This window comes from Rhineura floridana, chromosome 19, assembly GCF_030035675.1.
Source record: "Rhineura floridana isolate rRhiFlo1 chromosome 19, rRhiFlo1.hap2, whole genome shotgun sequence".
NCBI classification, from domain to species: Eukaryota; Metazoa; Chordata; class Lepidosauria; order Squamata; family Rhineuridae; genus Rhineura; species Rhineura floridana.
The window spans coordinates 4,994,488-5,018,900 of NC_084498.1; the positions used below are offsets into that span (position 1 = coordinate 4,994,488).

The following is a 24,413-nucleotide window of genomic DNA, read 5'->3' on the forward strand; positions in this document are numbered from 1 at the left end:
ATGTATGGCAGAATATGCCTGATCCTGGAAATTAGAACAAACTCTATTTCAAGGTGTGGTATGTAGGAAATAAGTGTCCAAAGCACTCATTGTAGACCATGCCTTCTCTCTAAATGCCCTAGGTCAGGAGGTATAAAAGTTCTGTTTTCTTCTCCCCCACAGTTACAACCCAGCTCCTCCCCAGAGACAGTGGAACAGGTGCTAACCAAAAACAGAGATGGTGAAAAATCCAGAGAGGTCCCTAAGGAGAAGGCTGACTCCAGCTATAAAGACTCTGTAGTTGAAACTGGCAGCAATGCCACCTCCACCAGTGGCAGCAGCAAGCCAAACAGTCCCAGTATTTCACCACCCAGTGGCAGCACGGAGCCAAAGCGAGGGCCTGAGGTCACCTCACAGGGTGTGCAGACCTCCGGCCCTGGAACAAAGCAAGAGAAAGAGGAGAAAGAAGAGAAAAGGGACACCACTGAGTGAGTAATCCTGGCTGCACTACTCTTAATCAGGTCTGGCATTCCTTGCGGAGGGGACAGTTGCTGAGAAGACTCAACAACACTCAGCTTTTTCTTCTGTGCTCCTTAGTTGCCTTTTTGCATATTTTTGTATAGAGTTTTTACCTCTGCTGTTGGAGGCAATGTGCCTTTGAGTGGCTGGGAATCACAATTGGGAAGAGTGCTGTTGTGCTCAGCGCCTGCTTTCAGGCTTCCCATAGGCATCTGGTTGGCCACTGCGATACCAGGATGCTGGACTAGATGGGCCATTGGCTTGACCCAGCCACAGGGCTCTTCTGATCTTCTGTTCCACTTCTGACGTCAGCTTTGAAGATGTATGCGGGGCTTTTGCATGTGGTGTTATACGGCAGAAAGGCAGCATGCAGAGAATACCACTTTCCCTCCTGCCAGTGATTTTTTCCTTCATCCTACCAGTGGAGGCAGGATTTGTAGAGGCTTCAGGCTTCCACCAGGGGGAGCTGCCTCTCAGTTTTTGCCCTGAGGAAGCAGGACTGACTGAGTCTCTCATCAAGTCTAGGGGCTGTGAAAGTTTTCAAAGACTTCCCTCCCCCTTCATCCTTTTATTGGTAGCGGTTGTTCAGGACTGTATTGTATTTGCCACATTTATGTATTGCCTTTCTGCCAATGCATTCAAGGTGGTTCACAGTTTAAGATACTGGTTTACAGCAGGGGCGGCTAACCTGCGGCCCTTCAGATGTTGCTGGACTCCCAGCCATCATAGCCAAAGGTCAGGGATGATGGGAATTGTAGCAACAGAATCTGGATGGGCACAGGTTAGCAATCCCTTTTTTACAGGTTAGTATGATCCATGACCCAAAAGGGAACAGGGAGGGAAGAGGAAAAATAGCAAACTCAGGTCTTCCTGGGGGGGCAGGGTGTGACTTCTGGAATGGGAGGAACCAAATGGCATTTGGCCTCAGCTGAGCCAATGGAGGTAGGGGATTCTTGGTTTTCCCCTAGAGAGGCTGATTTTCAGCCAGGAGCCTCCAGTATCTTGGTGCAGCAAGAGTTGCAGCTTGGGATCCAGGGACTGTCCTCTATGACAGTCAGTGCGTTCTTCAACTGGCATCGCCTGCTCTAGAGTTGCCACTAGGGGCAGCAACAGCAGCATGCCTCATGGCTGCTTATCTGTGGACCTCTCCTAGGAGCCACAAACAAACCCCTTGGCTCTGAGGGCTGCAAGGAGACTATGTGCCTTCTCAGTGCTTCCACTTTGACTGCCCCTGGAACAGCAAGCAGTCTGTCTGTTCCAATGGCTGTTTGTGGCCCCTTGTAGTCTCATGCTCTCCTGACAGCTTGTCTGCAGCATTGGCTGCTGAGAAGCCATAGTCAGAGGCTCTCAAGTGTGGGAAGGAAGTCAAGGCATTGCGCTGTGAGTCCTTACAGAGCTGCTGATTTCCTCCCCCGATGGTCTAGCTCGGGTGGCTAACACCTGGCCCTCCAGATGCTGTTGGACTCCATCTCCCATCAGCCCCAACCAGCATGGCCAGTAGTTAGAGATGATGGGAATAGTCCAGCAACGTCTGGAGGGCCAAAGTTTAGCCATCCCAGCCTAGCTACTCATTCTCCGCAAAAAGGAACAGGTTGTATTCCTGAGGAGTTAGTGGTGTTGGAGTGTTTTCTGGTTAAAACCTTGGAATGAGCTTCTTTTTTGTGTTGTCCTTATTTTTCCTCTTTTGTGACAGTTTGCCACCCCCTTCCACATTAGTGCCAGTACCATTTTGAAGTAGGTTCTTGTTGCTTATTAGTTGGGTTGTGCTCTCTTGGCAATAAACCTTCCAACACTCAGAGGGGAACACCTTGCCCGCTAACTTCCATGCCCATGGTGTAAGTTAGAAGCTTCAACAAATCTTTCTCCACCAGTACATGGGAAGAATTGACTGTCACTGGAGGTACAGCTCTGGGGAAAATGAACCATCATGTTGGGAAGTCCAGTGTGATAGCCTAAAACGGTCTGATATGCATCTTGTGTTTTTTTCCCCACCCTTCCTTAGACAAGTTCGAAAATCAACACTGAACCCTAACGCCAAGGAGTTCAACCCTCGGTCATTTGCTCAGGTAAGAGGCATAATTGTCCTTGTTCTCTGCTTATCCAAAGTTGCATTTCTTTGCATGCTCCCATTTGGAACAGGGCGCTGCATAGTTTGTTTTCCTTTCTAGCGTAATGAAAGCTCACTGGGGAAAGTCCATGGTGTATGTTGATGCACACGTGATGAAACTGTTCAGTGCCTACTTGTAGCTCAGCTATTCCATTTTTTCTTTTTCTTTTTGGCAGCCCAAGCCTTCTACCACACCAACATCACCCCGTCCGCAAGCTCAGCCCAGCCCTTCCATGGTGGGCCATCAACAGCCCACTCCAGTATACACCCAGCCTGTTTGTTTTGCACCAAATATGATGTACCCTGTTCCTGTGAGCCCAGGTGTTCAGGTAAAGCAAGGAATGTTTTAATGTGACAAATGTATACTTGCTGCATTAGGTGAATGACAAATTGTCACTACTTTAGAGTGGTGTTGGTTTCCTAGATAACCAACACCAAACTAAGAGGGTGAGTATGAAATGTGTGGCAAACCTTTGTGTTTATATATAGGAAAGGCTGTGAGGAGGGGGCAGGAAATTGGTGAGCAAGGGAAGATTAAGAAGCACCTTTCCCCTGCAAACGCCGCACACACACACCCTGTATTAACATTGCCCCCTCAAATATGGGTTTGGATACCTTTGTTTGCCAAAGTGACATGTATTTCCACCCTGTGTTTATCAGCCTTCTGAATAGGGACTGGGCCACTTTATTCTAAGCATCACCTAGTACTTAAAAAGCCTGAGTACCCCTACTAGTTGAGGACTGCCTTGAAAACTATGAAGAGGCCTACTCAATAGCTCAAGAGAAGATCCTGTCAAATCAATAACTTTGTATTTGCAGAGTTCATGTGATTGAGAGCACTTGTCATTATGTACTTTCTTTATGAAATGTATACTGTTTTCATTGAATCCTTGTTAGCCAGGATTTAGTTAGTTTATTTAGCCAGGATTTAGTTAGTTAGCCAGCTGTTCTTATTCTTCTCTGTAACTGCGAGAAGTGTGTTGCCTTCAGATTTGCTGTAATCACACAAATACTGAACAAAATTTATTACAACAAATATTGGAAACTGTTAATGTATGTCTTAAGGCACTCATTTTAAGGATGTTAGAGGGCCTACGTGCACCTTGGTTTGTTTGCTCGTTTTACTTTAGGTCCAGTTTTATCTCATACTTCTTTTTTTTACCTGCTGTGCCAATGAAATCTTGGTTAAACAATATATCTTTGATTTGACTAATAAAAAGTTGGAGCTGAAAGAACTTTTCATTTTTCAGAGTAGAGTTCATCTTGTTCATTCAAAAAATATCTACCAGTGGTACCAGTGTGTGCCTTCACTGGTTGGTATATGTTGTTGAGAACACACACATAGATCCCTTTTAAGTGAAGCATTTATTTTTAGTCATCTTTCTAAAAGTATTTTTCATCATTTTTATTTCCAAAAATAACATTTCCAACATAATATTCAGAAAAGGAAAAGAAATACAATTTAAGCACAACTAAAGAAAATGTCATTGTTAATTACCTGCATAATTATATTAACTTATAATAAACTATATGGATGCACATTATCTTGAAATTTGTTATTCCAATACATCAAAAAAGTCCAGCGTTCCAAAACCGATTAGTCTGTCCATGCTTCTCTTTCCTATAGTAAGTCAACTTAGACAGTATAACAATATCCCAAATCCTTTCATACCAAAGTATTTTAATCCTATCACCACCCCCACCACCCATCCAGGCTATTTTCACCTCCTCTTGACTTCAAGCAAGCTTGCATGTAATGCTGGAGAAAGCCACAACAGGAGTTTGCTTTGTCTCAAATTACTGTGCGTTAAATAGTATTGTTAACTTGTTTTCATACCAGGGCCTGATTCAGGCATAACACTATCCATCTAATGAGAATGAATGTTGTGTCCCTGCCTTCCCTACTTTCTTCTCTCACACCGTAATGTAACATTTCTGGGTTTTGTTACACCACAGTTTCCTGTTGACACCTGGCCATGGAAACTGTGGCTTAAACTCTTAAAACACTGTGTGAATCAGGCCTGAGGGAAGCTATATTAGTTTTTAAAACAAATGGTACTTGCAGTAGAATGTTCAGTGTGGTGTGCTCAAGATAATTACATTCCTCTTACACACACACACAAACACCCCTCCATAACAGTTAGCATTCCATGGTCCCTGAACATGTATAGCCTTCATTGGGCTGATGTTGGGTTCCCATCTGATCCCTAGGGTTTTGTCTAAAGTTATATTTAACTTCTGCAAACCTTGAGATTCCCCTGAGCCTGCTAATACCTTTCTCTTGTGCATGGATTGTGCTGTTTGGGCTACATAAGAAATGTTGATAGTCAGGGGTGCTTCTGCTGCTGTAGGTGGCCATGGTTGACTTCTAAGATTAATCATGGCAGAGTTCCACTCCAACAACCTCTGAATCCTTATTGGTTGTGCGGTGCAGTCTGGCACAATTTATTTATTTATTTATTATACTTGTATACCACCCCATAGCCGAAGATCTCTGGGCGGTTTACAGTAACTAAAAACAACTACAATTTAAAATACATCTTTTAAAAAACAATTTAAAACAATTTAAAAATTTAAAACAATATAAAACACAGGCTAAAATACCTGGGACGATAAACAGAAAGCAGCACCCATAATTGAATGTCAAATCTCTGTTGGCCAAACAGATATGCAGTGTTAGGTTCATATCTCCTGGTAAACCAGTGAATAGTAGCCACATGTGATTGCACCCAAAGAAGAGAAATATTTGTGGAGTGTATTTGTGTGCTTTCCTCTAATTGTCGGCCATCTTCTTTTTCAGCCTTTGTACCCCATTCCCATGACCCCTATGCCAGTCAACCAGGCCAAGACCTATAGAGCAGGTAAAGGTGAGAATAATACAGTATTGCATGCCCTTGAACTTAGCTTGCATGTGGAATAACTAATTTGTCTTGCCTATTGTTCTGTTACACTTTAATTTGCTTATGAATTAGCAAGCAAGCTTGTTCTTCACTTGATTTTCTCCTTTCTGTGCAACTTCCTTACCAACCAACCTCCTCCTCCTCCTCCTCCTTTGTCTCTTGTCTTTTTCAGCCCAGTTCTGAACAAGCCCAATTTACTCCAGTACAGGGCCTAGTGTGTTGGCTCTAGTTCTATTCTTTATTTCTTTATTAAGTTTATATATCGTCCTTTCTCTCAGAAGGAGCCTAGGGCAGCAAACAAAAACACTAAAAGCAATTTAAAGCATCTTAAAAACAAAACATCTTTAAAAACATTAAAACAAGACATCTTGAAAACATATTTAAAAAACAACTTTAGAAATGCCTTTAAAAGCAGTTCCAGCATGGATACAGACTGGGATACGAACAGGCTTGTTGAAGGTGGAAGGTCTTCAGTAGCTGCTGAAAAGTTAACAGATGGTGCCTGTCTAATATTTAAGAGGAGGGAATTCCAAAGGGTAGGTGCCACAACACTTAACGGTCCACTTCCTATGTTGTGCGGAATGGACCTCCTGATAAGATGGTATCTGCAGGAGTTCTGGTGTGTATTTACATGAAGGAATACTTTTCAACATCCTGCAATCCTGTGCACACTTTCCTGGAAGTAAGCCATGTTGAACACAGCACGACACTTCCTTCTTACTAACCATGCACAGCATTGCATAAAAACAGTGTTTGATTTACTCCTTTTGTTGGGTACATAAGAATGAGTGAAGGTATCAGAAGGCTTTGCCATGGCAAGGGCTTATTTCTTCTGCTGTGCAAGACTTTAAGCTGTTGGGAGCTTTGTGTGTTCAGTTCAGCACAAGGCTGCTGATTTTGAAATCTCCATTCACCTATCGAATGCAATGTTTTAACAGGGTTTCCTTCATGTTATGTGATCTTATGGAGCGAAAAGAAAGCAGTCATAGAAAGAATTAGATGATGCCCAATTACTTTTTAAAATATATTATTGTCTATCTCCCTTTTAGATAATAGCGTTCACAACAGTATTTACAAAAGTTACGTGTACAAGTGTTATAAATCCATAATGGCTGAGTGCCCTTTTGAGAGGGAAAGTTCTCTTCATCTTGCTGTCATCTTCCCTGACTTGCTCCCAACTAGCACATGCAGTTATTGTTTCTGTTCTGTTGCTACGACAGGTGGCAGTGGTGGTGGGTTGTGCCAGAGCAGTATCTCAATATATATCTGCTAATGCTCCTTTGTGACACCTTCTTTCTGCCTGAATGTATAGCCCAGCCCACTTTGAGCTGATCCATCTCTCTCTCCCCTGTGACCTTGAAGCCTGCTCACAGGGAGAGAACCCTGAACCCTACTACCAGGTGTACCTTTCATCTGTGTGTGACTTACCTGTGGGCTGCAGTTGTACCTAGCTGTACATAGAAAAGTTGGCGAAGTCTTTTTTAGGGGAAAGGTGCCTCCTTAAAATGCCCTTCATTCTTTCTTTGCAGTATCAAATATGCCTCAGCAGCGGCAAGACCAGCACCATCAAAACACCATGATGCACCCTGCCTCTGCTGCCGGGGCTCCCATCGTAGCTACACCGCCGGCTTATTCAACGCAGTACGTCGCCTACAGCCCCCAACAATTCCCCAATCAGCCTCTCGTTCAGCACGTGCCACATTATCAGTCTCAGGTATGCCTTTGTCTGGGCTGTTTGTAGCCTGTTCTGCCCCTAATGTGGTTGGAATTTGACCTTGTATAGTGTCATGCTGTATATAACGGGTGATGCCGTGCTTCCAAAACAATTCAAACAGCCTACGGGCACGAGCGCCTGACTTGCTACATGCTGCCTTTGGTGATACACACAGAGCCCTTGTCACATCATACCCTGTCTGCATGATGGAGAGGGGTGTGTGTACAATGCCCACTCCTCTTCCATGCAGTCAGGATTGACAGCCAGACTCAAAGACATAGAAGTTTCATGCGGTCTGGCCTAGTTGCCGCTGCTGTTAGTATGTGAAGGTTTTAAGTTATCCACTGACCCAGTTTAACCTCGGTGCTATAATTTTAAGAGGCCTGTGTACCATTATAACAGGCACTAGCAAATCTGATGCAGAGGAGAGCCGTGGCAGCTTTCTTCAAATATGAATCGTGTAGCTGAGTCTGCTGATACACTTGGGCCTCTCTGACCTGTGCTAACTTGAAGAAAGGCTTTTTACTTCTGTGAAAGTACCAGTGGTGACTTATTTCTTATTTTCTTTCTTGTACTCCATGCAGCACCCCCACGTTTATAACCCTGTAATACAGGGCAATGCCAGGATGATGGCACCGCCGGCACATCCGCAGCCTGGCCTAGTTTCTTCCACTGCTACTCAGTATGGTGCACATGAGCAGACCCACGCGATGTATGGTAGGACACATTTTGGTTTCTGTTCTGAAACTTTAAGGATCTCTTCCTGTGGTAGGAGACTTGTTTTACTGGCTTGATGAGAGAAACTGAGCACGTTGTGTTTGAGGTCATTTTTTAAAATCCCTAAAACCAATTAAGGGGATCAGTATAGTCAAGCAAGGTTTGGGAGAAAAGTACAAGCATGTGCAATTGTAAAGGAAGAACAACAGACTTTCCTGTCCCAGATACCTCTTATGAAACAGCGTATCATAATTTCTCCATATATTGCAACCACCAGCAGCCTTTTTAGAAATCTGATTTATCACCAAGGACCAATTCACACATGTATGTCATCGCTTGCTTTATGTGGCTGAGCTAGCACATTATTAATCACTGCAGAGAGAATCTTTGTAGCACTCTGATGCCCATTCAAACACAGTACCATTCAGCAGGCACAAGCCATTTTACTTCCTCAACAGCAGAGTGTGTTTGTAGTGTTTTCTTCTCAGTTAGCAGGGTAGTGGAGTATATAGCAATGGGTTAACTCCTCCTGTAGGCAGAGTCATACTTTAACAGAGGTGGCCAGCCGGAAGGGGAGGGAACCACCCTCTAACTGCCAGTCTTGACTCTGCCTCCAGCGAATTAACAGAGTCAACTGTATGCTCCTGTATCTTGGTCAGGGGTACAGAGTCTTTTCTTTTCAGACTTCTGGTATTCTCTGTCTAACCCGCCCATCAGTGATTAGGCGATTGAGGGGGGGAGAAGAACATTTTTTTGTTTTTTGGCATTTTTCGATCCACCCTTAGTGGGGAGGTAGCCGGGAATCGTCCCAGCCCCTCCCCCGCTACACAGAGCTTGACTGCCCTCTGCCTCAGAGTGGGGGGGAGGTAGCCGGGATCCGTCTCTGGCCCCTCCGTGGCTTCCCTGAGGTGGCGGAAGACAAAGCCCCGCGTCTGAAGAGCAGGAGAGGCAAGAACAGCGGTTGGTTTTTGTGGGAGGTAGCTGGAAATCGTCCCAGGCCCTTCTGTAGCTCCTCAGTAGCAGTGGGCGGCGGCAGCTGTCGCTCCACTCTTATTTTTCCTCTCAGCGCAGAAGAGTGGAGGGGGGGGGAGCGAAGAATTGTGTTTTGGCGGGAAGGAGGTAGCCGGGAAGCAGAGTGGTTGCAATTGGCACCCCCCCCCCCCGTATTGCCTCAGAGCAGCGGCAATTGGAGCCATGGGGCGGTGTGCCACGTAGCGCCTGGTCACAGTGCAGGATTTCACGGGGTGAGTTACCTTGCAAAGTGCTAGAGGCGTCTTGCAGCTCTTGAAGAACCTGTCCTCTCGTGGGGGGATATTTGCTCCTTTCTGTCCTGTCTGCATCTCCTCAGCAGCAACCGTAGCTGAGGGGGAGGGGGGAGGGTTTTCCCCCCTGCCTTAGCAAGTTCCAGCCTGTCGCGGCTTAGGCAGGAATAGACAGCTTGTCATTGTAGACAGCAGCCGGTGTTTCCTATTGGTTGGTTACAACTGCCCAACGCGACCTGAGGGGTCTTCATGGGGGAGCCCAACGTAACCCCCCCCAAAAAATCACAATGGCTGAGTCAGCAGAGCACCAATCCTCTATGGAGGATGATGTCATGTCTCTCAGTGGGGGGGGGGAGCAGGGCCAAGAGCAACCTCCTCTCAGCACATTGGCCTCAGTGGCAGGGGCCATGTTGCCCTCTCCTTCAGCAGGGAGGACCTTGGCTCAGTCTGCATCTTCGCAGCGGGGGGGGGGGCAATCGCCACAGGAGGACCAGGAGTCATCATGGGTCTGAGGAAGGGTCTTCCTCCTCTATGATGGTGTGGATTAGTAAGGCTATGATGAGGGAAGCAGGGGCTTCATTGGCTAAGCACCTAGCTCGCTGTCACAGGAGGAAGCGACCCAGACATGACTGGTAGCGCTCTCTGTCCTCTTCTTCTAGCTCAGCTTCATGGTCTTTCTCTTCTTCTTCGGTTCCAGTCCAGTTAAAGCAAAGGGCAGGACCAGACACAAAGACCTCCACAGGTCCAAGGGGCATGGCAAGGGGCATTCTTCTGAGGCCAGGCATTCCTACAGAGGAGAGGCCCTTAGTCTAGATTCCTTACAGACTGCTGGGCGTTTTGATTCAGATTCGGAAGAGTCAGAGAGGGAGGAGGGAGAATTGTCAGGGGATGATGCTCCACTTCCCCCTTCAGTGCACAAGAGGCTTTATTTGCCCAATACTGGTTACCAAAGCTATGGCCTGCCTGCAGCTGGAGTTGCCCAAGGAGGTCCTTTCTCATGCATAGGTTGGGGACAAAGGGCAGCAAGGTTCTTCAGATGTTTTCCCTAGGTCAGGGGAGATGCTTACTAACATTCCTTTTCTGAAGCTGTTTAAAGACATAGACGAGGAATGGGAGCAGCCAGCCAAACCAAAAAAGGCCCACGTATTGTTCAGGAAGCTATACAGCTTTCTTCACCGGTAATGGACAGCCTGAAAGTTCTGGCCATAGACGAGCCGGTATCAGCTTTAGGAGCCAAGACAGTTATCCCCAAAGAAGGGGACACCTTGTCTGACCCTAGTGACAGGCACAGCAATGCAGCCCTTCGGCATGCGCATGAGGCCTTGGCTCTGTCCATGAGGACGGCAGCAGCTAACTTCTTTCTGGCCGTGCAGCGGTTAAATGGGTCAGGGCACTGATGGAGGAAGTCCCATCAGACACCAGGCATGTCTGGGAGGGACTCAATAAGTTAGCCAAGACAGCCGAATTCATGGCCAATTCCTCCATGGATAGTTTGCAGTACTTGGCATTGGGCTCTAGGATATGTGGTGGTCGTGAGACTAAACATTTGGCTTAAACAATCGGAGGTGGATCACCATTCCAGAGCCAGGCTCTCCATTCTCCCTTATGCGGGAGGGCACCTCTTGAGCAAGTCCTTGGATTGCCACTTGGTGGAGACCAAGGACAAAAAGAAGGCCTTGCCCATGGCTAAGAAAAAGGACAAGGGCAAGCAATCTCGTAGGAAATCAGCGCAGTCCTTTCGTCTGAAAGGTTATACCTCCTCATATAGGAACAACAGACAGATTAGAAGTTCCTGGAACTCTTCCTGGAATGCAGCTCAACAGCAGTATCGAGCCTCTTCCATGGGGGGTAGATTCGGCAGACAACATCAGCCCAAGCCCAGCTCCAAGCCAGCTGAATCATGACACCGCGAGGTACCCAGTGGAGGGCAGGCTGCAGTTCTTTGCGGAGGCATGGGCAGCATCCACAACCGACAAATGGGTATTGGACACAGTGATGAAGGGGTATTCCCTGGAATTCTCAACCATTCCCAGAGACAAGTGGAGATTGGCCCCCACAGTGCACGACCCGGAAAAAAGTCAGAGAACCCTAGATGGCAAAGCTCATCTCATCGACATAGGCACCATAGAACAGGTGCCAACACTTCAACGTGGGTCAGGGGTCTTCTCTGTCTTCCTTATGATGCCCAAACGCAATAGCAACCTCCGCACCATTTTGGACTTGAAGTTTCTGAACCGGTTCATCTGGCCCAGGAAAACACTCCAGTCGATTGCAGAGGCAATTCAGCCCGGAGACTTTCTCACCTCTACAGACCTTACAGAGGCGTATCTGCACGTTCCAATTCTGCCCCAGCATCGTTGGTATCTGCACTCTGCTGGTTTTGTTGTCAACATATCCAAGAGTCATCTGCTACCAACGCAGCGCCTTCAACATCTCGGGGTAGTGATAGACACGGAGCAGGCCAAGTTGTTTCTGTCGAAGGACAGGATATCCATACTTCAGTGTCAACTACTTCCCTGTCTCAGCAGCAACAGGGTCCAGCTGAGCAACCTAGCCAAGCTCCAGGCCTTAATGATAGCGGCAATCAACTCAGTACCCTGGGCGAGATTTCATTCCAGGGTGTTACAGTGGTGTTACAGTGGGTTCTACAGTGCCTTTCCAGGACAAAATTGCTCATCAGTGGACGGGCTCAGTTCTAGTCAGCAGAGAGGTGAGGGACACTCTGCTCTGGTGCTGCCATCTGCCCAATCTATGGAAGGGACTGTCACTCAGGATTCCTTCAGCCACAGTTGTTACCATGGATGCAAGCCTCACGGGATGGGGGGCTACGTGCCTGAACCAATTTGCACAGGGAATGTGACAGGTGCAGGAGAGAATGCAGTCAATCAACTGGCTGGAGCTCAGGGCAGTCAGACTGGCTCTCCAGCACTTCCTACCCATCCTGGCACAAGCCCATGTACTGATCCAGACCGACAATGTTTCCATGATGGCTCATTTGAACCGTCGGGGGAACGAGGTCAGGTTCTCTGCAGAAGGAAACCAGTTTCATCTTCAGATAGGCAGAGCAGCACCTGGTATCCATTTCAGCGGTTCATTTGAAGGGGACCCTGAACACCCAGGCAGATTGGCTAAGCAGAGAACAGGTTCAGGAGGGCAAATGAGGGCATCTCAAAAAGGATATTACAGTTGGAAAAGGTTCAGAAGAGGGCAACCAGAATGATCAAGGAGATGGAGCAACTCTCTTATGAGGAAAGGTTGCAGCATTTGGGGCTTTTTAGTTTAGAGAAAAGGCGGGTCAGAGGAGACATGATAGAAGTGTATAAAATTATGCATGGCATTGAGAATGTGGATAGAGATAATACTAGAACTCATGGACATTCAAAGAAGCTGAATGTTGGAAAATTCAGGACAGACAAAAGGAAGTACTTCTTTACTCAGTGCATAGTTAAACTATGGAATTTGCTCCCACAAGACGCAGTAATGGCCACCAGCTTGGATGGCTTTAAAAGAAGATTAGACAAATTCATGGAGGACAGGGCTATCAATGGCTACTAGCCATGATGGCTGTGCTCTGCCACCCTAGTCAGAGGCAGCATGCTTCTGAAAACCAGTTGCCGGAAGCCTCAGGAGGAGAGAGTGTTCTTGCACTCGGGTCCTGCTTGCGGGCTTCCCCCAGGCACCTGGTTGGCCACTGTGAGAACAGGATGCTGGACTAGATGGGCCACTGGCCTGATCCAGCAGGCTCTTCTTATGTTCTTAAATGGGCTCTCCACAGGGAGGTCTTTTGTCAGCTGGTGCAGAGGTGGGGGACCCTGTGCATAGATCTCTGCATCCGAGATGAACGTGCAGGTCGACAGCTTCATGTCGCATTGCTGGGAGCCCAAGGCTCAGGAAGTGGACGCCCTCTCTGTGCCCTGGCCCCGGGGTCTCTTGTACGTGTTTCCCCCTCTGCCACTCCTGACCAGGTTCATACGCAGGCTCAGAGCTCTTCAAGCACAGGCAATGGTCATAGCTCCCCACTGGCCCAGATGACCGTGGTTCTCCGATCTGGTGGACCTCAGCTCGGAACCCCCCTGGAGGCTCCTCCGGAGACAAGACCTTCTCTCCCAGGGACTTTTGCTCCACCCAGATCCGGACTGGCTACAGCTTCACATGTGAAGATTGAATGGCTATCGTTGAAAGGAGAGCGTTTCTCAGATATAGTCATAGGCACTATATTGGCCTCACGCAGGACCTCCACACAGAGGATTTACGAGACCACGTGGAGGGCTTTTAATCGGTGGTGCAGGTGTAAGCGTCTGATACACAGTGAGTGTCACCTTAGGATGATCCTGGATTTCCTGCAGAATGGTCTGGATCAGGGGTTAGCCCCTAACGTGCTGAAGCGGCAGGCTGTGGCATTGGGTAGTGTGCTTTCCCTAGGGGGAGGCTGCATCCAACCCCAGGGTTAAACACATTCTCAGGGGGGCATCTGTTATATCTCCCCCACTCTGCATAGATTTCCCTCCTGGGATCTCCCCATGGTCGTCAGAGCCCTCTGCTTTTCGCCATTTGAACCAACTTAAACATTGTTTATTAAGTTACTTACCCTTAAGACAGTGTTTTTTGTGGCGGTGACGTCAGCTTGGAGAGTGGGAGAGATCAGAGCACTCTTAGCCCGAGAGGAGCGTTGCACATTTCACCCTGATGAAGTGGTGCTCCCGCCAGATCCCGCTTTTCTGCCCAAGGTACATTTGGTGTTCCACAGGGGGCAGGACATTTCCTTGCCTACCTTCTGTCCACACCTGATACATACTAGGGAAAAGGAATGGCACAAGCTGGATGTCAAGCGGAGTCCCTCTTTGTTTCATTCAAAAAGGAGGCACAGGGACAGAAGGTGTCACGCTCCACCATCAGTAGATGGGTCAGGGACTGTGTGTCCATGGCATATCAGGCTGCTGACAGATCTCCACCAAGTGGCATTACTACTCAGTCAGTCAGAGAGGCAGCAGCCACAGCTGCGCTTCACAGGAAGGCACCAGTGGAGGAGATCTGTAAGGCAGCTACTGGACACAGCCATCCACCTTCATCAGGCACAGCAAGGTGGATAAGTTCACCTCTGACAATGCAACCTTCAGCAGGAGGGTTCTTCAGAGAGTAGTGACCTACCCCTGCATTCCCCTCTAGGGATGTGGGGTTCATTGCTTCGGTACATCCCATTCCTGTATGCTCCATGACCCCACTGACCAAGAACGGAAAGTTGGACTTACCGTGAAGTGTCCTTCTGGTCAGCGGGGAGTGGAGCATACAGTCCCACCCTGCAGGGGTGGCTAGGCCAAGGGGTGGGAAGTATCTCCTCTTTGAGGTCCATAGGTGAATCACGTTCATGCAGTAACCCGGATAGTGTAGGGTGGGCCTCCCATGACATCCTCCTGCACTGTCTGCTATTACTCCGTATTCTTTTACTATCCACGGTTCGCACATTGCGTTAGTTTGTGGCGATGTTTAGGTGGCCGGCCTCGCCGGGTCAGCTTTGTCATGACTGGCAGTTAGAGGGTGGTTCCCTCCCCTTCCAGCTGATCACTGTCTAACACTTCATCAAAGTTTGACTCTGCCTACAGGAGGAATTAACCCATTCCTGTATGCTCCACTCCTCTCTGACCAGAAGGACACTTCACGGTAATTTATTTATTTATTTATTGCACTTGTATACCGCCCCATAGCCGAAGCTCTCTGGGCGGTTTACAGCAATCAAAAACATTAAAACAAATACACAATTTAAAAACATATTTTAAAAACAATTTAAAACACAATTTTAAAATTCAAAACAATTTTAAAACACATGCTAAAATGCCTGGGAGAAGAGAAAAGTCTTGACCTGGGACCGAAAAGATAACAGTGTTGGCGCCAGGTGGACCTCATCATAAAGATCATTCCATAATTTGGGGGCCACCACTGAGAAGGCCCTCTCCCTTGTTGCTACCCTCTGAGCTTCCCTTGGAGTAGGCACCTGGAGGAGGGCCTTTGATCTTGAACGTATTGTACGGGTGGGTTCGTATCGGGAGAGGCGTTCCATCAGGTATTGTGGTCCCAAGCCGTATAAGGCTTTATAGGTCAAAACCAGCACCTTGAATCGAGCTCGGAAACATACAGGCAGCCAATGCAAGCAGGCCAGAATCGGTTTTATATGTTCGGACCATCTGGTCCCTGTTACTTTCCATTTTCAATGCCTAACCCTGCTGTTCTTTGGCAATCTAAATGCACGCCAAGGATGTGAGGCACTTGGTCTCCCTTCACACAGACAGTGTTGCAGTTTGGGGAACAGATTTCCTAGGCAGTGTTCAGCTTAGCTGTTGAGGTCATGTGCCTGTGGTACATGAAGTCCTCATTTGATTCCTTGGCATGAATTGAGCTGTGTCCAACCTCTGTCTCCCTGCGCTGGGTATTCTGCAAGGCTCACTAGCTATATGCAATTATAACATGCATCCTGCCTTGGGAATATAGCCAAGGATGAGTTCTGCACACTCGTGGGCTGATAGCTGAGCACTTCCATTCCCCATTCTTTGTTGGCTTAAGGCAGCCTGTTTAAATGGCTACATTCAGGACATCTTTCAGCTGTCTTGGAGGCAGCTTTATGGATGTGATTACAGGTATTGCTTAACTGATACTGGGTATTAAGAGTATTCCTGATACAGTTGGCGTAATGTCCATTTGTTGCTTGGAGTAGGTTATAGGGGTAATTTTGGGATTTAGAGAGGGTGATGATACTCTTTGGGGCAGCCCCTAGAAGGTCTGTTGTTAAGCTGGAACACTGCCAATCAGAAGCCTAGGAGAAGGACCCACAGGTAAGGTCAATTCTCCATTATGTTCCTTTTCATCTGGAGGGCTGCTGTTTGGAAAGAAGGCATCTGAGAAGAAGCCTGGGGCAAGCCACCATTGCTGTGTCTAGTCAGCCTGGTAGCTCAGATAGTTCTGGTGCTATGCTGGTAATGCCAAGGCTAGAGGTTTGAGTCCCATCACAGTGAGATTGCCAGTTCTCCTTTAATGGGGGAAGACCATGGCTGAGGGGCCAAGCAGCTGCTCTGCGCGCAAAAGGTCCAAGGTTCCATCCCTGGTACCTGCAAAGTCGGGCTGGGAAAACCTCCTGCCTAAGACCTTGGAGAGCGAGTGCCAGTCAGTGTAGAGAGTATTGAGCTAAATGGACAGACTTTTAGGACAGCTTCCTAAGTGTAAAAAGTAGGAAGACCTGTGTAGAACACTTTGTGTGGCTCTTAAATCTCCTGAGGGGATTATCCCATTCTTACGCAGCTCTTGTTGTGTGTGAGACTCTCACCTGAATATGACATCTTCATTCATGTGTTGGGAAAGTCTTGATGCTTGTAACGCAAGAAGAATTTGCTTGTTTCAGTTGACTGCTCTGTGGTGCCGTGTCCTCAGTTCCGGCACAAAGCAGCCACATGCCGACTGTTAGACTATGTTAGTGGGCTTTCCAAGGGTGTGTGCCTTAGTTAGGCCCAGCTGCCTGGAGCTGCCCTGTGACATGAACAAGAATTATTTGCTTGGTTCTGTTTCCTGGAAGCAGTTGGGGCCGACTAGCTCCTTTGCCTTCATGGACGGGTGAGCTGGCCCAGATACTGCTGAGCCTTTTGCCCAGGCATGCACCAGCTTCATTCCTCCTTCTGCGTGGCCAAACATACCAGGAAATCTTCTGCTAACTATATTTCACCCAAACTGGGAAACTATTTCATTTATTTGACTATGTGCTTTTTGGGTTAAAAAAAAATGAGGTGCAGGTGCTCATTGCTTAATAAAAGTTCTGTGGGTGCCAGCGCAAAATGGCTGGCACAGGCAGTAAAAAAAAAAGAGGAGCTGGCACTCTACCAGTCAGTACTGTCATAAAAAAAGCTGTGCGTGCGTGTGCGCGCCTCTTCCTCTACAGGAGATCCGTAAGCAGTTAACAATGGCTAAACTGCTTTGGAACAAGTCAGGATAATTAAGCGAACTTCAGATGATTGGGGGGGGGGCACAGGCTCATTCATATCTTGGCTTATTAAGCTGATACATGATTATTTTCCTAGTTCCAATCACTTTTACCAGGATGCATCCAAGTGTCTAGCGAGAGCTTACTGGTGATGGTTGAGAATTTTCCTGACAGTTGTCTTTCTGTTAACAACCTTGTCACTTTTGTCGGTCCAGTCATCACAACCAAAACCTTGAGACAGGCGGTCCTTGGAAGCTTAAATCATCAGAAATGTTAGTGGCTTGCCAAATTTGATATAAGCACCACATATTGTAACAGATCATAGTCAAGCTGCGTTTAGCTTAATACCTCCTTCATGACTGGCTTGCACCAACTTGGCTACCTCTAGCACAGAAGGGGAGGCTTTGGCTTAGATCTTACCTCAGCCAGAAATGCATTGGTGATCAGTAAGTCAGTTTTCTGTGCTAGTCCCCTCTCCCCCTCCCCAGTCTGAAATGTAGGGACGATAATACTGACCTGTCTCACAAATTTGTTGTACATTTGTTGTAGATTATTGAGAGAATTGTGTGAAATATTGAATAAATGTTAAGAGGGGATATATTGTTATTTTCATTGGCCAGTGATCTAGACAAAGTGAAGCTATATAATGGGCACTCTGCATTGATTTGCAGTACCTCTAGTGCTCCAAAAACTGTATCTAGAAGATCGAATAAATTTGCTATGAAGATATTTATTCTAATAACCATTTGTATAAATGTGTGTCAGTAGCAGCGATTGTTAATTGCTTACCATCTGTTAAGACTGAAAGGCTTGTTTTAAAGTCAAATAAACCCATATAAGGTTTATTCCTGTTATTCTTTCTGATTCTGCTTTGTATTTTACCCTGTATCTGATTCTCTCTCCAAGCCATCTAGTTTTTCTGTCTCTGCTAAAAACATCAGTATGCAGAACTAAACAATATTTGGGAAAAGTGGGCTATGCATATTAAGGAAATCCAGTTTTCTGGGATTGCAGTCTGAACTGCTATTATCTTAATTGCAAATCAGATAAAACACTTATCCTTATTCTTCATGCTGTGGTTATTTAATGGAATGTGAAATAATTTGAAATAGTGGACATCTTAAAATTGATGAAGACCAGCAGAAGATGACGTGTTTGGTTGAAGATCTTTTTAACTTGTTTTACTTGCAAATCAGTTTGTGCATGAAAACAATAATTGACTGTTAACCTTTCCAGAACACTGGAAGTGGTGCTCTCATCTTGTGGCACGCCGCTAATTTCCCTTTCTATTTCCCAAATTCAGCATGTCCCAAAATACCCTACAGCAAGGAGACAGGCCCTTCTTTCTACTTTGCCAGTGAGTTGGGTTTTTTGTACTAACTTTTATTTGTACAGTAAACATCAAAAGAATCTGGGGGGGGGAATAGCTTTGTTGAACAGATTCCCTCTGTCTTTGCACCAAACCTACTCAAAATTAGGAAAAGCTTTTCTGTCAGTGAGAAACAATGGACTTGTAGGACAGGTAAAGATGCTTTATGAATCGCTAAGGAATATTCTTTCAGACAGACATAGAAGGTAAGATGACAACCAATACTGGGTGAATTGATGTTGGTGGAAATGGTAAAAATTGGTCCAGTTGTGCAGATGCTTGCTTGACTGTTTGCTTGCTCCTTACATTTCCTTGGGCCAGCATAGTCTACTCTCCTGTGAAGGAAGGGCTGTCTGTTTTACAGTGATCTTTAATAATTTGTGCAGAATTCATGGTTTCGATGTTTGGGAAGGAGGGATTAGGACTTCTTTGGGGTGTGGAAAGGAAGTCTGAAAGGCCAAGATTGGAAATTAAAGGTAATGCCTTGTCTTGAGTGTTGAAATTGTGACCACAGAAGACCTAACCTAGCCATGGGCCCTTGCAGACAGAATGTTGACTGCTTGCTTAATGTTGAGGGCTAGAAAACCTTGAAAAAGCAGAGGATGGGCTGAAAGAAGGTTCAGCATGCAGTGTTGGATTCTGCAGCACTGTTGTGGTCACACAGGCTGATTTTCTGATTCTTCCAAAGTTGCTTATTCCTTCTTGCATATTTGAGTGAGCGTGAAGATCCATTGTAACAGAATGCTTTATGTAGCTAGAACTGTTAGCTAGAAAAAGTGGGAGCTCATCTTGATCCACAACGGAGCCCTTTGTGTTTGTAGCCTTTTGGATTGCAACTTTCTGGTATGAAGCTGTCCCAGGAATCTTCTGCTAACTTATTACATTTGGTTAGAAGGCTGTAATGCATAGCTTGGTTTGGTGCATGGAAACTTTCAACAAGTCGATTTCCTTTAATACACCTTCGTATGTAAACCTGAGCCTACTGTCCACCTGTAACATGTGTTGACATTCTGAATGTATTTACACTGAGCTCTTTGCTTTCTCTGATTCAAATGAAGGTCTCTTTTGCTGTCTAATTATGGTTTTGTTTACCTTCAACCAGTTTTCAGAATCCACTTAAAACACCGACTCTTTCCTACATAATCTAAGTGGGTGTTTAATTTGGCTGGCCCCTCCTTCTATCCGTACCTCTATTTCCTGCTGCCTTGACTATTAACTCCCCCCCTTTGGGATTGCATTAGCAGCTTGTTCCTTCTACACATTCTCCTGCTCATATCCAAAGCATTTGCTGCTGTTGCTGTTTTCTCCTTCCGCTTGTTGACATGTTGTAGTTGTTAAAAAAACATCCCTTGTAGACAACTAAGTGCCACCTTGCCCAGCTGCTCCCATTCATGGCATGATGGGAAACCTAGAGCTGAGAAGGAGATGGTCAGTCAGATCAGTTTGGACTAAGAACATGTTCAGACGAAACTACGCTGACGTTTTGTTTTGCCTTTTTGGGGAGAGTGGAGGACTAATCATGTGAATGATTTGTCCTATAAAAGGCAGGTGGTGTTTTCTCTGGATGTATTTTCCTTTTGCATCTGGTACTGTACCTATAAAGGAAGATTTTTAAAAAACCTTCTTGATGCAGATTCTGGGTTCCTACTTTGTTGGCAGTAAGCTTTGGACATGCTTTTCTAAGCCCTGAATGTGACTGCCCTGAGCTAGTTCCTCCAGTTCCTGCTAGTAAGATAAACTATTTTGGACTGAAGTGTCTACTAGTCTACTTAATGGACTGAAAAGTATCTCCTCTGTGGATTTGAAGAGGAAATGGAGAGTCTTAAGGCAAGGATGAGGATCCTGTGGCCCTTCAGATGTTACTGACCACCAGCCATGATGTCTGAGGCCGATTGCAGTTGACTCCAACAACGCCTGGAGGGCCGCAGGTCCGTGGCCAGGATTGTAAGCTAGGAAACCTAAATGCTGCATGTAGCGTGATGTACAATTCTGCGACTGAAATCAAGTGTGTGTCTGTTTCCCCATCCTGGAAGGCAGGAGGACCAGAAGACTATGAAGCCTGGAGTTAGATGGCCGTTTGCAGCAGGAGAGGGTTGGGAGGGCTCAACAATTAGCCTTGCCCTTCCACACACTGCCCACTTGACCTCATGCTTTCCCCCGCAGCCATGCAGATTTTAAAGAAGACTCCATAGGCTGATACAGCAACAAGAAAAAGTGAGATTGAGTAGAGAATGAATCCCAGCTGGTTGGCATTTGTATTGATTTAAATGGATCCGAGTTTTAGAGTGGAGGAAAGAAAAGCAGCCACTTTACAAGAGAAGCATTCACAGCTGAGGGAGTCATGTGTGCTAATCTGAAACTGGTGTCCGCCCTCCATTTCCTTTCCTCCTTTTCCTTCCTAGTTTCCACTGGTTCCCTTGCTCAGCAGTATGCCCATCCCAGCGCCACCCTGCATCCGCACCCACAGCCTTCTGCCACCCCCACAGGGCAGCAGCAGAGTCAACACGGGGGAAGTCACCCAGCCCCCAGCCCAGTGCAGGTAAGCGATATGACTGGCCATCTGTGTGGGGGAAACAGAGGAGCCCGTTCCTCTTGTGTCGTTGCCTGTGCCAACTGCTTCGGAGACACCGCCTTGTCCAGGGTCTGTGCAGCCCAAGGCTGAACTCCCCCCCACCAGGGCTGCCTCACCGGTCCATTGCAGATGGGAGCCTGCTCATGCCACCGGGGGAAAGAGTTGGCAGCGGGAATCATCCACCATGGTGGATGCAGGTCTAATGCCAATCAAACCGCTTCGGCTGCAATCCAATACCTATCTACTCAGAAGTAAACTCCATTGGGTTCAGTGGGAGTTACTCCCAGGTAAGTGTGTATTAGATTGCAGCCATTGAGTTACATTTTTTTTTAAAAAACTATTTCTAAAAAAGATCCAAGGCCTTCTGATTCATGAGTAAAAGATAGAATATATTTACTTATTTAGAGCATCCCAGCTCCCTGCTCTTCATCTAAAAATGTACCTAGAGTGGCTCACATACAGTCAATTAAAACAAAACAGTTCTTGCCCACAGGCGTACAGTCCAAAAGACATGATACAAAAGGAAAAAGGGACAGGGAGGGAAGAGGGGGGAAGCAAACTTGGGCAAACGTTGTTATGGCCTGCTGGAATGGGGCAGGAGGCGCAAGACAGGGCTGGCCTTTCTTTCCGCAGAGCTGCTGGAATGGCTGTATCAGGTGAAGGCTGAGGAAGAGAACGTGATGGAGCTGGCCTCCCAGTGGAATTGATGGAATGAGCCACTATTTATACATTATTCTTTTATTCATAAAATACATGCAGCTCCTCACCACTGAAAAATACCTGCTGCCGCTTACAAATGATTGATAAGCTACAAACAGATGAACACATAGAAAAATAGCAGTTCAGAGCATTGAAAGCATAGTGTTGATGTTTGGCGGGCTGCAGTTGGGAAGCAGTGCCACAGTGAGTCCAGAATGCAGCTCTTTCCTTCATCTGAGTAGATTGAACCCATAGCAGAGTCCCCAACCTCCCCTGGTTGATGATGGTTATGATTATTATCTATTGTCTGCCCTTCACCAACAGGTCCCAGGGTGGGATACAAAATCTAAAATGCAATATTAAAAAGAATAAAAACATATTTTGATCACAAGAATAGGGTGGCTTCTGAAAATTATAAAAGATGGGGCAACACATCTGAGGTTCCTTGAGCCATAATGCTGCACTAAGCAGGGGGTTGGACTTGATGGCCTTATCTACTATTCTGTGACTCTGCGTGTTAGTGTCAAGCATGTTAAATTATGCAACTTTTTCACCACTGGGAAATGTCCTTTTTCTGTCCCTGCGGTTTCCCAGCGAGGTTGCCGTGTTCTGATATCCTTGCTGCTGCCAGCTTGCCATGCAGTAGAGGGAAACCTGGCAAAGCCCTTGGTTTTGCAATCCCAGTGTAGCTTGATAGCCCAAGTATTCCTGTGGGTAAATGTTGTCAGGTCACTGCTACGCCTGTGAACCCTTTTTCTGTCTCTGCCCCTCTTTCTGAAGGCCCATCAACACCAGGCTGCGCAGGCCCTCCACTTGACAAATGCTCAGCAACAGTCTGCAATCTACCACACCGGTCTCGCGCCAACTCCTCCTTCCATGACCCCCGGCTCAAACGCACAGTCTCCTCAGAGCAGCTTCCCTACGGCACAACAGACTGTCTTCGCCATCCATCCTTCCCATGTCCAGCCTGCCTACACCAACCCACCTCACATGGCCCACGTCCCCCAGGTAACAATGATGTTGCCTGGGAATCTGAATGGCTCTTTGTTTCAGGGAGGTGAAGACTGTGGGAGCAATTTCTCCTTAACGTGGGCTTGTAACCCCAGGCTTCTTTGATCTAGGGAAGGCCATGGGGGTGTGTATTAAATGCACCAAAGGCCTGCTTGGAATGTCTAAAGAGTACTTGTGCACAAAGAGTAATCTCTGTCCAGTGGGATGTGTTCACAAGTACATTGGGTTCCCTGGACTATGGATTTTTAAAGGCTGCTTGATGTTCCACACTGTGCAGCTGCCCATGGCAGAAATTGGCATCTGGGCACCCCCCTCTTCAAGGTAGGCTGAACAGAGCACAACGTGCATTGTGAATATTTCACACTAGTTGATGGCCGGTAGCACAGCTGCTACTGATCAGCTCAAGCCAGAAGGGTTTGGCACGGAGGCTGAGGGTTCTCTAGGTCTTTGGCTGCCATTGTGGAAGTGGGCTTTCGAGTGTCGCAGTGTGCAGAGGGTAGTGGCCTGCCTAAGAACAAAGCTATGAGAGAGAGATCCCTTCTTCAAAATGGGTGAGTCAAGGAGCCTTTAGGTCTAAGGCCTAAATATTGAAAAAGGTCTTTTGCAAGGCAATCAGAAGTCTCCCTGAACCATGCACTTAGATGTTGTTGCTGGCAATGGGGCAGCTTCTATGTTCTGCATCTGAATGTGGCAAGAGACTTTTGTCTCCCAGCTGTCGAGCAAGTCTGCAAACACCATTTATGGCAAGCCAAGTGCTGCCTCCCTCCCTCCCTCTGATTTTCTTCACCCACCCCCCACTCCTCCAGTGTACTCCTTACCCCAACGCAACAGAGCCTTGTGCTCCTTTTAGTGGTGAGCCTTCCGCATCCCCTTATAGCCTAAGATCTTGGGTGCTGAGCTCAGTGTGGTCAGCACCATCCTGCACCCTGCCGAGACAAAGCCGTCTCAGTGCCATACCTGGGGTCCCTGTGGTGGTGGCAGCAGCGGGGGGGGGCTCCTTGTGACCTTGCTACTAAAGAGCTCTTTGTTCCAGGCCCATGTGCAGTCTGGAATGGCTCCTTCTCACCCAACTGCCCATGCTCCAATGATGCTCATGACAACCCAGCCTCCGCCCGGCGGGGCCCAAGCCACCATTGCGCAAAGTGCACTGCAGCACATTCCAGTTTCGACAGCAACACACTTCCCCTATATGACGCACCCTTCAGGTGAGAGGAGCGTGTGCATCGTGGCCTCAGCATGTAACAAGAAGGCTGGTGGGGGGTGGGGGAAGAGTGAGCGAGAGGACCAAGGGGGCTGTGTGATGTCAAGGCTGGGATTTGAGCACAGAAGGAAAGCGGATGCTGGTGTCCTGCCAAGCTTCATTTGTGGGAGGGGTGCCATTTAGGAAGGGCACTTAGAACACCCCCCATTGCACCTCTGTGGTGGTTGTTTTTTACAAAGTATTAAAAAGTAGCTACAACAAATGCCTGCCTGCCTGCCCCCTCCTACTCTCAGTTTAATCTTTAATACATTCCAGAGCAATATTTATACCAGGGGTGAGAAACGTGCCCTCTAGTTGTTGGACTCCAACTCCCATCAACCACTGGTGAGGGATGATGGGAGTT

General features: G+C 47.0%; 1 protein-coding gene across 5 annotated transcripts in view; it reads left to right on the forward strand.

Moving 5' to 3' along the window:
• ATXN2 (ataxin 2) overlaps positions 1-24,413 on the forward strand; it is an 88,312-nt gene that overhangs the window by 62,624 nt on the left and 1,275 nt on the right. For 2 of the 5 annotated variants that reach the window (XM_061603489.1, XM_061603484.1), the window contains 10 exons: positions 163-467; positions 2,501-2,564; positions 2,782-2,934; positions 5,406-5,472; positions 7,035-7,219; positions 7,804-7,936; positions 18,462-18,515; positions 20,930-21,066; positions 22,579-22,806; positions 23,843-24,014. In XM_061603489.1, coding sequence (XP_061459473.1) covers positions 163-467; positions 2,501-2,564; positions 2,782-2,934; positions 5,406-5,472; positions 7,035-7,219; positions 7,804-7,936; positions 18,462-18,515; positions 20,930-21,066; positions 22,579-22,806; positions 23,843-24,014 — 1,498 coding nt within the window. The remainder of the gene's footprint in view (positions 1-162; positions 468-2,500; positions 2,565-2,781; positions 2,935-5,405; positions 5,473-7,034; positions 7,220-7,803; positions 7,937-18,461; positions 18,516-20,929; positions 21,067-22,578; positions 22,807-23,842; positions 24,015-24,413) is intronic. The other 3 variants (XM_061603485.1, XM_061603487.1, XM_061603488.1) reach the window with 3 other exon arrangements.